At 37.0% G+C, this 15,497-nt stretch overlaps 1 protein-coding gene across 1 annotated transcript in view; it reads right to left on the reverse strand.

Annotated features, from left to right (window-relative positions):
- Nucleotides 1–11,202, reverse strand: part of KIF11 (kinesin family member 11) — a 37,593-nt gene extending 26,391 nt beyond the window's left edge. Inside the window, exons 1-9 of the mRNA XM_010971219.3 lie at nucleotides 10,873–11,202; nucleotides 7,143–7,275; nucleotides 6,820–6,917; nucleotides 6,654–6,732; nucleotides 5,358–5,543; nucleotides 5,030–5,154; nucleotides 2,776–2,866; nucleotides 1,569–1,811; nucleotides 333–428 (exon numbers count right to left, since the gene is read on the reverse strand). Coding sequence (XP_010969521.1) covers nucleotides 333–428; nucleotides 1,569–1,811; nucleotides 2,776–2,866; nucleotides 5,030–5,154; nucleotides 5,358–5,543; nucleotides 6,654–6,732; nucleotides 6,820–6,917; nucleotides 7,143–7,275; nucleotides 10,873–10,949 — 1,128 coding nt within the window. The 5' untranslated portion in view covers nucleotides 10,950–11,202. The remainder of the gene's footprint in view (nucleotides 1–332; nucleotides 429–1,568; nucleotides 1,812–2,775; nucleotides 2,867–5,029; nucleotides 5,155–5,357; nucleotides 5,544–6,653; nucleotides 6,733–6,819; nucleotides 6,918–7,142; nucleotides 7,276–10,872) is intronic.
- Nucleotides 11,203–15,497: the final 4,295 nt, after the last annotated feature.

The raw sequence follows: 15,497 nt of genomic DNA on the forward strand, positions 1-15,497 counted from the left end.
TTTTAAAGCATAAAAAATTGTGATAAAAAGTCATAACCACACTTTTCATTCGCTATTTATCTGTTTAGAACAAAGTCTCTCAACAACTTTCAAAGCCCCTTTAAATATACTCATTATAAAACTATGGGTTTCTGAAGAAAAAACACAACCTCCAATCAACATATTAGCATTAGAAAAAACATTTTAACACATAGGATATTTAGTCTAAATCATCAGATGAAAAGCCTTACCATAGGCAATTTAATAAACCATTTTGACAACTCTTTATTTCAGTTCCTTATTTTCACATTTGTCAAAAAAGATTACATTACTGCACAAAAATTCACAGTTACCTTAATCAGAGCTTTTTTGGTGAGTTTCTGGTTAACTTCAGGCTTATTGAGTATGTTCTTTGCTCTATGAGCGTATTCCAAGGTACTCAGAGTCTCCTGTGATTAAAAGAAAAGGCCAATTACTAAGGACATTACAGGAATAATGTAATTCTGTAACCTAAAATGTACTCTACAATAACTTATAAGTAAAAATTTATGGTTATGTCTAATCTAAAAACCTACCCACTAATACTACTATATCCAATCTTTAAAAAGGAAGATTGTTCAAAACATTCTTCTTTTCTTACTCTTCAATACTCAGGGTCTTTAACTTTATGATAATTTGGTCTAATAAATTTTTACTTTAGTCTTAAAACTCAACGAATTTCATCAACTGATGAATAAACAAACTGTCCTATACCCATACAATGGAATATCATTTATTCACAAAGAGGAATGAAGTTTTTTGATAACTGCCATAACATGAACACTGAAAACATTATGCTAAGTGAAAGAAGCCAGTCACAAAAGAACACTTAATGTATGATTCCATTTATATGAAATGTCCAGAATAGGCAAATCTATAGATTAAAAAAAAAGTAGATTAGTAGTGACCTAGGGCTGGGAGTAGGGGCAGATGGGGGTGATTGCTAACAGGGTTTCCTCTTGGAGTGATAAAAATGTTTAGATTTTGATGACAGTTGTACAGCTATAGTAAAATCACTGAATTATACACTTAAATGGGTGAACTTTATGGTATGTGAATTATATCTCAATAAAGATATTTTTAAAAATGAAAGGAGAGTTACAGACCTTATAAAAGCTTTCCTAATTCCATTTAAAGCAGATAATCCAATAAAATAAGAGTAGACTTTACCATCTTTGTTGCTTCTCTGGGTTTTCCTACCTATATCCACACCTCTGACCCCATCTTCAGGGCTCTCTAAGCAGCCTCTGTAACACTAGCATTCACTTAACCCATTTCTAAGTTTTCAATTAAACCATCCACTGCTAATGACCACAGCGATTTTCTTTGAAGACTATGTGGAAAAAGCTATTAAGTAACTAGCTCTTTAAGATCAAAAACTGCCAGAAAGGAGAAAAATAGTGGTGTCCTTCTCTGTGTGTCAATACGCAATGTCCAGATCCTTTTTACTGTAGAAGAGAATGAATGAAGCCAACTGATGAACTTTTAAAACATGATAGTTATATAAGAATTATAGCTACTATATTTGAGATGCCTTTCAAAGAGCTTACCTCAAGATTGAGAGATGCAGGAGAAATTGTTGCAATTATAGATGTTCTTGTACGTCCCCCAAGAGAGTCCTGCAGGATTCTAGTTAGTTTAGATTCTCGATAAGGAACATGAGGTGTTCTTTCTACAAGAGCGGTAATAACCCTTCCCAAGGTCAACAGGGATTGATTGATATTTCCAGCTTCCCGAGCCCTCTTGTCAACTGCTCCAGAACGGCCAATGTTTTCGCTTCCTGCAAGATCAACCTTGAATTTTAAAAATAAAAATAAGTTCTCAGTCTATCGGATATGGACTAGAAGACTTCCATTCCCATATTATACATAATATATTAAATAGCTAGTAAGGTAATTTTTCTATAATTAACAACCCCTACAGAGCTAATAACCCTGTGACTACAAAAATACTGTCCAGAAGTGCAAACTTTCAAGCTGCTCTATGAGGTGATAAAGAATTAAACTGCGGAACAGAACTGCCATGTGACTTAGCAATCCTATTTCTGTGTATGTATTCAAAGGAAATGAAAGCACGATCTCAAAAAGCTATCTACACTCCCATGTTCACTGCATTCATTATTCACAATAGCCAAGATATGAAAACAGCCTAAGTGCATGTTGATGAATGAATAGATAAAGAAGATACACACACACATTGAAATATTATTTGGCCATGAGACAGGATATCCTGACATCTGCCACATCATGGATGGACCTAGAGGACATTATGCTAAGTGAAATAAGCCAGACAGAGAAAAACAAACAGTATGATCTCACTTATATGTGGAATGGTGGGGAAGGGTGGGAGGAATTGTAAAGGAGAAAGAAAGTCCAACTCAGAGAAACAAAGTAGAATGATGGTTACCAGGAGCAGGGAGGCTGGGGAGATAAGACACTGGTCAAAGGTTATAAGCCTTCAGTTTTAAGATAAGTAAATTCTGGGATCTGATATATACTATGGTGACTATAGTTATTAATATTATACTGAAATTTGCTGAAAAAGTAGATCTTAAGTATTCTCACCAAAAAAAGTACATATGTGGAGTGATGGATATGCTAATTTACCTGATTGTGATAATCATTTCATAAAGTGTACACATATCAAATCATCACATTGTATATTTTAAATATATAAGTTTATTTGTGAATTATACCTCAATAAAGCTGGAGGAAAAAAAAGAAAGAGTGAAACAGTGGTATTAAGGTAGGTGCTCACCAAGTTCAACTTTCCAATTTTAACAAGCTCCTCTCCATCAATTGTAGTTTCTTTCATATGTATCGTAACAGAGAAAACCGAGTGGGAACGACTAGAAAACAAGATCAAGTTGCTCAGTCATTAAAATGCAAAACATTATTTGCATTCTATAAAATACTGAAAACAGCAAAGAAAGATCTAAATCCACCAGGGTAGAGAAAGATAGTTATCAGAGGATAGCCGTAAGATTTTGGAAGACAACATATAGATAGAAAAATGCTAGGTTTTTGCTTTCTTGTAACTGCTGCCTGCAAAGGAGACCCCAATAAGAAGCTACCTGAAAACAGACTAAAAGCCTTAGGAATTAGAATCCTCAGGCATCTCTGAAAGCTGGATGTGGGATGGGGTTTGGACAGCTGCCCTACTAGTGTGTCAGAGGGGAAAGCTTGCAATTGATCTTCCTATTTATACAAGAACCACTTGAAATATGTCTTTACCATAAATTCAGACAGCATCAGGCAAGCCATCAGATTACTCTCCCTCAATGTTAGCTGTTCTAAAAGCACACTGCTCTGCTTTCAGAACACCATCAGAAATAAGTAGTCCCTTCCTCTGAACAGCGGAAATTGTAAACAGCGGTATTTTTAGAAACACTACAAGATAATCACTACTATACTATAAACTTTTAGAAAATCTATCTTTTGCTGTATACTGACATTCAGCTTGCATCTAAGAGATACAAAAAGTATACAGACAACAAAAGACATCATTCCAATCAAAAAAAAGGCATTATTCCTTTCTGTATCAATGACATTTGGTGAACATCATTATGTTTGTTAATGTCATTGATGGTTGGTAGGGAATACAGTAATTTTTAATTTCCTCATTTGTACTTTCCACATTACTTAGAAATTTTCACATTAAGTATTGTTTTTACAAAATTATTCAAATTATTTTATATTACAGAAAAGAGGAAGGACACAAGGAAGAATATAAACTATAGATCTGAATTATAATATGCATATTATGTATTCCTACCACTATTTGCCCATGCCTTATTCAAGATTATGGAATTAATGCAATTAAGCATAAAAGTCAACTCTGATTTTGGAAAACTGAATTACATTCTCCTTTTCTTTATCACATACATTCATAAGAAGAGATATTTACTCCAGTCTACCTACAAAAAAAAGGAATCCTAAGTTATACAAATTTACAGAATAGGAATTTTATATAGTTCAGAAAAAAATATTTAAAGAAATTTTATCTAGTCTTAAGTTCATTCTTCTGAATTCTAAGTAAAGGTACAAACCAATCATTTAATAAAATGGAAATTTCATTCTATGATTTGTTTATAACTTAATTTTTAATAAAGTGGAAAGCTATTACAGGAAAATTTAATTATAAAATCACCCATAATTCCATGATCTTAATGACATGCATATTTCTATAGAGTTGCAATTATAATTGTTATAGCATATTGTAGAAGTGTCCAATTATAAGAGCAAAGAAATGAGATCTAGCCCTAAAAATCATTTTGTAGCTCAGAGAAAATGATATTCAGATAAGTTCAACTATTTACCTGAAGTAACATATTTAGTTAACTGCAGAACTGGAACTAAACACAAATATCTAACTCCTAATCCATAGCTCTTTCAATTACACTCTGATGTTTCCTTCAAAGACCAACAGAAAAAAAAAAAAAAAATCACCTCTGACTTGGCAAACTGCATTTGGAGAGTTTGGGATTCATCCTATAGGGGATGCTATCAATTATACCCCTTTCTCCTCGTGAAAACCAGTGTCACTGACCATTTGTTTTCCTACATTAAAAAATAAAGTCATTCGATTTTCTTCTAATCCTTATTCAAATTAGGGGTTTTCAAACTGTGTGCTAAGTAGGTGCTCCAGAAAAGTGCTCAGGGAAAACCTTCCTACAGCTGAGGAGGTAAGCCTCTGAGCATCCCACTGCCAAATCAACTATGGCAGCCACATTTTAATTGGAGCTCCCATGTATAATTTCACTTGGGAATAGAAATCTTCTGCTTAAAAAGACTTAATATTTCTGTTCTAGTTCAGCTTTGTTCTCCTTTCAACATTCTCTCAGTACTGGTGCTCTCCCTATAAATCTCAAGCCAATTACTAAGGCAGGTAATCCAGCATACAGTCTAGATGTGTGACTCACACACCTTGACTCACCCCAATTTGATTCCCCAAGTTCGTAATTCTTCTTAAAAAGGAAATGCAACAGCAGGGAAGACCATGGCTTTCTCACCTAGAGTAGGCATTCATCAAAGTTGCTGCAGTTGTCCTCTTTGCTGCCCCTTTCTCCAAAATTTGATAGACTTCATCCTTGTTGTGTACTGTAATTTCTTCTAAACCTTTGATTATCACTCCCCTCTGACCAAATATCAAAAGAGCACCCATTAGATTGGTTTTAAATGTGTATATATATATATATATATATATATATATATATATATATATATATATATATATATATTATAGACTTCTATAAATTTATAGACACACATAGATGAAGATTTCTCAAAGCATCATATATTAAGATTTGGAGACATTTTATTCTCCAAGACTGAAGTTACCTTGTTACGGGGATCATCAAACATCTGTAGTCTCTCAGAAACATCAGAAGATGGATTAAGGAGATCGAAAAGCTCTTCATTATAGATTTCCAACAGAGACACTTTGACTGAAAATTCAGTACCATTATCAGTAAGTTTCTCAAAAATTTGATGAAGAGTACGTGGAATTATACCAGCCAAAGGATCCTGAAATTATAATATTACTAAGGACTTAAATAAAGGAAGAATGCCAGTTACTGCAGTAGTTAAAACACATATAACAAGGGCTTCCTTTACAGTATATTTAAACATAAGTATATAAAAACAAGTTAAAAAGAAGAAGAAGGAAAAAAACCCAGAACCTGTTAGAGAAGCCAAGTCAGTTACAAGCCATTTACAACCTTCTGCTCAATAGTAATTATTCTTCTTCACACCTTCCACAAATCTGTCATTGCTGTCAGCCACTTCATGCCTGAGCACTACACAGAAACCAATTGAACCAAGCTACTTATAAAGCCAAGTTCGATAATCCTTTCCATCTTTTCTCTTAAGAACATAATACCATCATTTTAATCAGAAAAGTGGCCCCCATCTAACAGTATATTCTCTAATTCTGACATAAGACAAAGTTGTTTCTCAAATTTCTAAGTATCCTTAACAAAACTGTTACGACTCTCTAAATTTTGATACTGTGCTTTAAGCCTATTCCATATCCCCTATGATTATAATTCCATAACTTTATTATTCACACATAAAGTTAACGCCCCAAGTATGTAACCACTAAAAATAAATCTACCTAAATGTTAATAATTTTTAAAATTAACTTAGTCATTAAACTAATTTAAATTTAAACACATTTGACAGAAATCTTTGTGAAATGTACTATGTGCTTTCTATAATATTCAACAATAAGGTGATCTTAATTTCTTGAACACTCAAAGTCATCATTAATAAAGTAACATATAGCCTCCTGGCTGTGCTAACTTTATGAGACTCGTTCCCTCATTGCAAAGTCTTCCCCTTCAAGCCCTACTCACATTCCACTTCCCCACAATATGCTGCTCCAACTATTCTGTCCCAAACAGACCCTTCTCTTATCACTTAACTGTGCCATATGTATTGGTCCTGTCTCTCCCAGTAAGACTGTGTGTTTCTTAAACAGGAGCCATACCATATACTTTAATAGTTTATCCTAAATTTACGTTTGACATATGTACTCTGATCTTCCCCATTTCAAGACAGAGGCCTTTTACCAAGGTTTAGTCAGTTATATTTCAGCCACTTTAGAGACAGTAGTCTGTTAAAAACAATAAGTACCTGCTCCCAAGTATACTCTTCATTAGGGGACCTTTCACCTTCCATTGTGAAGGTTTTTCCAGTGCCAGTTTGGCCATATCTGTCAAAATTCACAGAAGCGTTAAACAAAAAAAGAATACAAGCATCCAAACCTTTTCATCAATTTGAAAAATAGTGTTTCACTCACGCAAAAATAGTGCAATTATAGCCCATAATAACTTCATCCAGAATTGGACAAACAACACTTCGGTAAACATCAATTTGTTTAGTAGATGCTCCAAAAACCTATACCGGGGGGGAAAAAAAGGCATTTCTTCAAAAAAAAAATCTTAAGAATTACTTTAATAACTTTGTTTCTAATGTCTGAACTTATTCAGCCCACTAGAAACCATTTGACAACTTAAAGAATCAACTGAAGTTTGTAATTGTACACTAGAACCTAGAGAAAATAGGTACAGTAGGGTAACTTTACATTAGTGAATAACGAAGTAGCAAAATTTTAAGAAGTACCATATCGAAAGTATATGTCTTCCTTGAGCTCTTGTCAGCCAGTCCTCCAGTTCGTACGCTAACTTCTTTCCGTACATGATCACATTCTACTACAGAATGGGCGTTAGCTTTCCGCTCTGCCAAATTAAATGGTCTATAAAAAGAAACAGACAAGGTTATTCAAGAACTCTTGGTTATCAGGTTACTGATGACATTTTTGTAAATACCTCAGACTAGAACAATCTGAAGTTTTAACTACACTGTTGGGATGGGGACTAAATGGGGACTAAATGATACTGCTAGCAGACAGAACTGTAAGGGTTTCAAATCCCAGAAATAAAATTAGTTTTTTTTTTCAAAGTTTTAAAAGATATGTAAAATTCTGACCATTTCTTGGAGTGGATGCTAACAGAACTAACTTGTAAAAAATGCCAAACTTATTTTCCAGAATTCAATTTCCACTGTTCTTAGAATCTGGTCAAGTTAGGTTATGATGTAGCAGAAAGAACATGCCAAATTTGCATTCAAAATACTAACCTGCCAATGGATAACTGGCACAAAATAAAAAATAGGTAAAAATAATGACTAATACATTGAGTACTAACTATGTGCCAAGTACTCACTGTTCCCAGTGCTTCACGTGTGTTAACTCAGTGTGTCCTCACAACACTGTGAGGTCTGGTGGAGAACAGACAAAAAACAAGTGATTGTAAGAAAGATGATGTTTAGAACAGGTAAATAAAAGGTGCTGTAAGAACATACAGCAAAAATTTAATGTAGTCTTGATTGGGACAGGGCAGGATAGGGGAGGCATGGGTGATGGGACAGGCTCCCTGAGGAAGTAATCTAAGCTAAAAGCCTCCTTTGGGATCTCAGTAGAATTAAGACTCTTGATCCAGTCTGCTTGGCAACATAGCCCTTTGTGCCTGTCTCCTCATTTGAAAATTAAGGTTGGTAAGTACCAACCTCACAGTGTAGGGAAAGAAATCCTGTTTAATTTACTGTTTCCTGTGTGTATTACTATGCTTAGCACACAGCAGGCACACACATATCTGTTAAACTACACTGTCTAATAAATGTCATCCTAAGAGGAATTATGGGAGAGCTAAAAAGAACCACAGTCCACAGAGTAGCATCCATAAGATACTGATGTATGACACATCTGGGCCAAAGGGAGAGGAGTACTCTTGACTTGAGTTCTTTTTTCCCACTTGTTATCACATATTGTTACAGGAAATTCTTTCCTCTCATCACTAGAGGGACCAAGTTGCTATTTATTTTAAGAAGGATACCTCAGTGTCCTCTGGTATGCTCCATCCCTAGCATGTTTGGTCAGAAGCTGTCATTTGTCAAATGTACTGAAACCTACCAAGTGCACATAACTCACAGGATGCAGTATTATTAAAAGTTCAACAAAATTAAGTCAAAACCAGCTTACACTGAGGTAGGCCAAAAGTATCAAGTGGAATGAATTGCTCTCATGTGGTTAAAGCTTTTCTAATTGGTCTAATCTCTTGCCTGGATGTGTGATTAAATAACCAAATGAATACTATTCAAGCTGTCAGGACAGAGGAGTAGAAATTCACACAAATCACCCATTCCTACAAGTTATCAAAGCTCCCAGAGAGGAACTCTAGGGACTGTTTGTACTGCAATAAAGAGTACTGCCAAGGCACTATTTTCCTATCCTGACTTTTCTAACCAGAAATTACAAGATTTCTGCTGATACTAATAAATCCATCAATTTATTGGCCCTACCACAGTTACATTAAAAATCAAACAACCAGAATGGTGAAGGAAGGAAGATTGAGAATTTAAAAATAAAACCTGTCCAATGAAGTGTTAAATTCATTCATTCATTCCATAAATATTCATATAGTTATTGTACAAGGAAAGAACATCTTAAAGATTGTTTTTATTGTAATCAAGTAATGAAGTCACCACTCCAGAAATCTTGCTGATCTCTTAGGCTACAACAGACTGTGCCAATTTAAAGTTTAAAACTGGAAGAAAAAAAAATCATAGAAGAGTATGTGACAAAGACCACATGTGACCTACAAAGCCTAAAATATTTATATCTGGGCCCTTTACAGAAAAGGTTTGACAACCCCCAAGGGCCTCATAAGTTTTTTATTTACTAAAGCTTAAGGACATATTTGCACTAGAAAGGCTATTAGAAAAAGAAAAGGCTAAACTGAAAAGAAAAACATCTCTTTAAACTGAAATTATTGTAAATACCAGACACAACCCAAGCACTTTTCATTAGTGATAAAATAAAAGAAATCTCTCTTAAGTTAAGGCTTTAAATGTATGAGAATAATAAACATGAAGTTTAGGATAATGTTTACTCTTGTGGGAGAGGAAAGGGATTGGGAGGGATACTCTGGAACTCCAGCAAAAATGACTGTTCTGTTTCTAACCTGGGTGATGGATACACAGATGTCTGTTACACTGTTCTTTATAACTTTTTATAGATCTGACATATTTGTAACTAACAATAAAAATGAAATTAAAAAAAATAAAGCCACACATAAAAGGTAACACTGCCTGACTTTACTAAACAGTCAAGATCATCTAAGAATTTGCATTTGTAATATGGGCTGGTTTTTTGGTTTTGGGTTTGTTTTTTTTTTTAAGTCTTCAAGTAACTATTAGTAGAAGCCCCAGAATGCAGCTAGTAATTGGCTAGACTTGAGGTTACCACCAGATTTCCTCCCTGGCACCTAGTTTAGAAAGCTAGCTATTATCTTTGATACCTACAATTCAAGTCACCAAAGATGTGTAGGCAATAACCGAAGAAAGTTTGTCGATATACTTTTAAAATAACCTTTTAACTTTTCAATACGTTTGGCTTTACAGAAAAATTGCTGCTAGTTGGTAGAGTTTTTGAAACGACAGCAACAAAAAAGACACAAAACATACATCTGTAAACTGTGCAGGGCCTCTAAAAAGCAGAATAAATCAATCTCTGATTAAGCAATAGATTATATAAGGATGTTCTTTCTCTCCTAGCTCATTTTAAAATTTGTAAGTGATATGGAAAGCAATCGGGGAAAATTGTCTCCTCTGATTAAGGGGAAAAGTTCCCTTTTTCACCCACCCACTGGGAAAAAGTTGTCTCCTTTGGTCAAGGGAAGACCTAGTGCGGCACAACTTAAGTTGTCTCCTTGATCTTTTAAAAACATAAACTCACTCTACAACTTAATTTTTTAATTTTAAATACAATGCTGTTTACTTGTTTAGCAAGAATTCAAAAACTATTGCATCTGGAATAAAGAGAACTGGTTTTCTCTGATCACGTTTTTAGAGATGGAAAGGATGGTAATCCCAACATAAGTGCCAAAACATCTGCAAAGCAGGTGTTCAGTCTTATTTCTAAACTGACCAACTGCAAGAAGTGGCATATAAAAGTGACACCTAAATCTTTGTCGACAGTAGTTTTTTAAAATACAACGCACTTTTCACTGAAGAACGGCGATCAGATTTTCCGCAACAGCAGTTTAAACTACAAACTCAGATACAGCTTTCCTTTCTTCTGCAACAACAGCAGCAGCAACACTAATTTACTCGTCACAGCAACCTGGTGTCATTTTATCGAACAGAACGCAGGGAACTACTGAACAGGAAGATCTGGTCCCTTCAGAAACTGCAAACAAAACCCCTCTTCTCCGACCGCTCAGTAGGAAGCCCAGTAGCAAAGCCCGGGGCTCGGAATCCTGCCAGGCTCGCAATCCTGCCAGGCTCGCCCTACCTGCATCTCACCACCACCTGGATGTTCTTCCCCTTCTCATCTTTCTTCTTCGCAGACGAATTCGGCTGAGACGCCATGACGGTCCCCGCCGAAAAGTTAAGGCCGGGTCGCGGACTCGGGCGCCGTGGGGCGGCTCGGCTGCCGGCTCGGACCTGGGTGCCCACCTCCCCTGCCGGGTGCTGGCGTGGCCACGGAAATCGCCCTCCACCAGGGACTCTGACTGGCCGCGGCGTCTGTCCCGCACCAGCCGGAGCCTCCGAATCGCCAATCTAGTCTCCGCCCGAAGCCCAGGAAGCCAAGCAACGACTCGGCGCCTCAATTTGAAAAGGGAGCCCAGTCGCCCGGCCAATTGCAGCGCAGGCGCGCAAGGCACCATGGGACGCGGGGCCGTCACCAGATCCCCGCCCCCGGGGCGTAGCCCGCGGGAAAGTAGAAAGCTGGTCCTCGAACGCGTAGTACTGTGGGAGGGATGCAGGATTAAAAGGTATCACATTTCTCCGTGGCCTCGCTCAAATTACATATCGTCTCTAAACTATAATCTCCTCATCTGTGAAATGGAAATTAAATAGCAACCGTCTCAGAGACTTGTGTGAGAATTTATGAGCTAGTGCGGGTAAATAGCTTGGACTAGAACAGTAAGCGCTCAGGAAGGCCAGCCGTGATTGTAGTTATTACTAGAGAAATTGTAAGAGTCCCAGGGAAGCACGGAAGGGGGAGGTCCACAGCAAGCCCCTTTTCACGGAGGCAGCGTTCAGAATGGTCTTAAAGGATAATTAGGAAGCGTTAAGGCTCCCACAAGAACCAACAGAACTATGACTTTATCCTTTAACTGATGAGGAATCGCCATCGCCATCGCCAAAGCAAGCAAGCAAGATCGGATCTGCGTTTTCGGACAACATCCCGTAATGGCTGATGCAGGCTTAGGGCGCGCTTCCCTTCCCCATCTACGTGGCGCAGCATCCAGCAGGCTGCGCCAACGAGGAGGTTGCGCAAACGCCTGCAGCCTTCAGCCTACAAATCCCAGCAGGCAGCGCTCCTTGGGCCTCGCTCGTGCTCAGTGACCTCCGGCTTTCCGTAGGGGTACGATGGGCGTTTTGGACATTCTTGGAGTGACTCGATCTCTTAGGTGTGGGTCGTGGGTAAAGAAAATACGGGATCTTGAGCCTGTGCTGTAGTCGGCTCTGGGAGCTGTGTTTCTGGACCCCACTTAGCCTGTGGGAACCTGGATGTCGTTTTAGTTTCCTAAGTGATGGCCAGTTGGAGTGGAAAGCTCTCAAGCCTCTTTAGCGTTCCCCCGCTTACTACTCTCCTACGTTCCTCCAAGGAAACGTCTACAACTACAGCTTAGATGGATAGTCACTTACATTCTGCATATCCAGGGGCCTACTGATATCTCCTCTTAGATGGCTCACCAGCATCTTACAATGGACCTATGCAAAACGAAACTGTACCCCGCTTAGCTCCACTCTGATCTTTAGCATTTAGGCACGTGGTGCTAACCAGACCTTTGATTCCTTTGCCCTCCGTGTCCAATGCAGTCCTTTTACTTTTATCACCCCTGCCCAGCACTCTTTTAAGTCCAAGTCTCTTTTATCTCTTCCCTGGATAACTACCATTAACAACCTCCTTAACAGGTCTCCTTACTTCTGCTCTTTTCCCTTCTCTACACTGCATTCACTCAGCAAAGGGAAGGTTCATTTAAAAGATGAAACAGATCATGCCCTTCCCCTAATTTTTAAACCTTACATTAGCTTCTCATTGTACTTAGAATAAAATCCATACTCTTTACAGAGTCCTGTAAGGCCCTTGTCAGGAAGGGGAGATTTTTCTCTCTTTACCCAAGTTGAGTTCTTGTTGCTGGACAATAATAAAACTGACACAAGATAGATTATTAAGGGGGGGAGGGGGGCTAATTTTAATTCAAGTACAAGGAGGTCTCGTAGAAATGGTACTTAGGAAGTGACTAAAGAAGGCAGCTTTTATAATTTTTAGGCAAACAATAAACTTGTGAAAAGTTGATGGGACAAAGAAACTTAGTTTGGAGGTACTCAATTAGTAAAGAATCTAAACAGAGTTTAGTCTTAGGGAAGCAAATTAAAGAAGAAACGAGGATTGTTTATATAGGCTTCTTCCCTGAATTCCATATCTCTGACCATAAGGGTGTCCTTTTACCTCCAGATGCAGAGCATGCACCTTTCACATGAGTGATTTATTTCCTGCTCTCAGGGAGTCAGGAGGGTCAAAGTGTCCCTCTGGCATTGGGCATTTCTTAATGTAACTTTAACTCATAATAATTAATATGCCATTGAGGCACATTTGGGGGTTAGCCTATTTTAGGCCCCAACACTGTAAATGCCTTGACCTACAGAAACAACTCCAGCCACTATCCACACAGCTGACTACCTTGCCCCAGAGCTTCTAAGCTCTTTCCTGCAGCCAGCCCTTTGTGTTTGCTGTACAATCTCCCTACAACTCTCTAGCTTGGCTCTTTGCATGGCTTACTCATTCTCATCCTTCAGATCTCAGCTCAACTTTCTCTTTAAAAAGGACTTTCTTGGCCATCCTATCTAAAACATATTCCTCCTGTAATTTTCTGTCTCAAGACCCTATTTATTTCCTTCATTACACTTACTACAACCTATAATTGCATTGTCAGTGTGTTATCTATCTACCTTGCTAGAATGTAAGTTCATCAGGGACTGTGATTGTTTTGTTCAATGTTGTTTTCCCAGTATCTTGAACAGAGTCTTACACAAAGTAGTCACTAAATAAATATTTGAGTACCTGAATGAAATTACTTAACCTCTTTCAACCTTGGTTTTCTTATCTGTAAAATGGAGATAATAATGATTACTATTATTATGAAGATTAAAATAATAACATGTATAAAGTACCTGACACATAATAGGCAAAAAAAATGTTAATTTATTTTCCTTTTCTTTCTCATGAGTAAATATCTCAACAATATTTACATTAGCAGTCATTTGGGTTGATGCCAGAAAATCAAGAGTCTCCATTTGGTAATAGTTATAGTTACCATTTATCTAGGGATATCATGTAACTCTGTAAAAGGCCAGATTCTTTAAAAGTCTTCATGTGCACCATCTCATTTAATCTTCAGAACAACTCTTTGAAGTATAAACTAGTATTTCTCACTGTTTTATGAATAAACAGGCAAAGTAAATATATTTTCTGTAGTCATACAGCTAATAACAGAGAAGGAACTCAATTCTTTCTGATTCCAAATCCCAAGTTGGTAACTGCTATTTCCCTCACCCAATTTTTTCTTGTTCTCAGTGCACCTGCACCCCATTTTCATCATACTTTTATTGAGTTACTTATTATGGGTCAAGGAGTATAGAAATAGGCTGAATTGTAGTTTCTGTCTTCAAGACTGAATCTGATAGAGATGGCCAGGCTCTTGTGGACATTGGTAAGAGTTTTGTCATAGTAGGCAAGTGGCTGTCACTGACACGTTCTTTAACACTGCCTCTATAGAGCTCAGATGACTCAAGCTAATCAACACTTCTCTCTTGAAAGTCTACCCTGTTTAGAAATTATTTTCAATACTTTAAAAATAGTTAACCTAAATTCTACCAATGCAATATCATTGGCCATGTGTTTGACCTGGCATTTTCTCTCTTAAGAGTGTGTATATTTCTTCTATAAATTAAAAAAAAAATTTTTTTGGCAGAGGTACTGGGGATTGAGCCCAGGACCTCATGCATAATAAGCATGTGCTCTATCACTGAGCTACACCCACCCCCACCCCCAGTTATTTTTAATTGAATTTTATTTTTCGTAAGGTAAAACATGGACATCACTTAAATAGTTAAATAGTTCCAAAGGGCTTATAACAACAACCAAAAAAAGGTATTTCCTTGCCTTATTTCACCCCAATCCTTCCAGACCTTCACTCCAGAAACAACTACTTGTATTTCAACTTACTTTGGCTATTTTTTCTAGCATTTACACATTTACATTTTTGTAAAGAACTGGTATATACTGTTAACTTTTGATTAACCAATTTTAGACTTTATTTATTGATTTCCTCTGATGGAAAATGAGGATTTCGTTCTCCAACTTAACCCTCCCCTCTGCTTTCCCTTCCCCATACACCCAGTATTACAATTTTTGCTAAATCAAAGACCTGTATTTAGACTATATGCCTATTCATAGCTAAGTATTTCAATCTAGCGAGATTATGTTCCCTTTACTTTTTGTCTATCCTAAAGTTAATAACTGCCCAATTTTGTTTCACTAGTTTTCCTTATTTCCCTAATTTTTCCTATAACCTCTCAGTCAAATTTTCTACCAATTCAATGACATCAGAAATCTATCAGTCTCAAGTTGTTTCTTTTTTATTATTATTATTGAAGTAGAGTCAATGATAATGTGTCAGTTTCTGGTGTACAGCACAATGTTCCAGTCATGCATATACATATGTATATTTGTGATAGAGAACAAATCTGACTCTATATTGGATCTGTTCCTTTAGTTTTAACCACTATGCCCTGTTTTCTAGGCTTAGTTTTGCTAGCTCTGCACCTTTTGTAAAACCATATTGCCTTTAGCCTGAAATATACAGGAGAGCCTATTCTCAAGGCTCTGAACTTTAAGGATGT

The sequence above is a fragment of the Camelus bactrianus genome, chromosome 11, assembly GCF_048773025.1.
Source record: "Camelus bactrianus isolate YW-2024 breed Bactrian camel chromosome 11, ASM4877302v1, whole genome shotgun sequence".
In the NCBI taxonomy this organism is placed as follows: Eukaryota; Metazoa; Chordata; class Mammalia; order Artiodactyla; family Camelidae; genus Camelus; species Camelus bactrianus.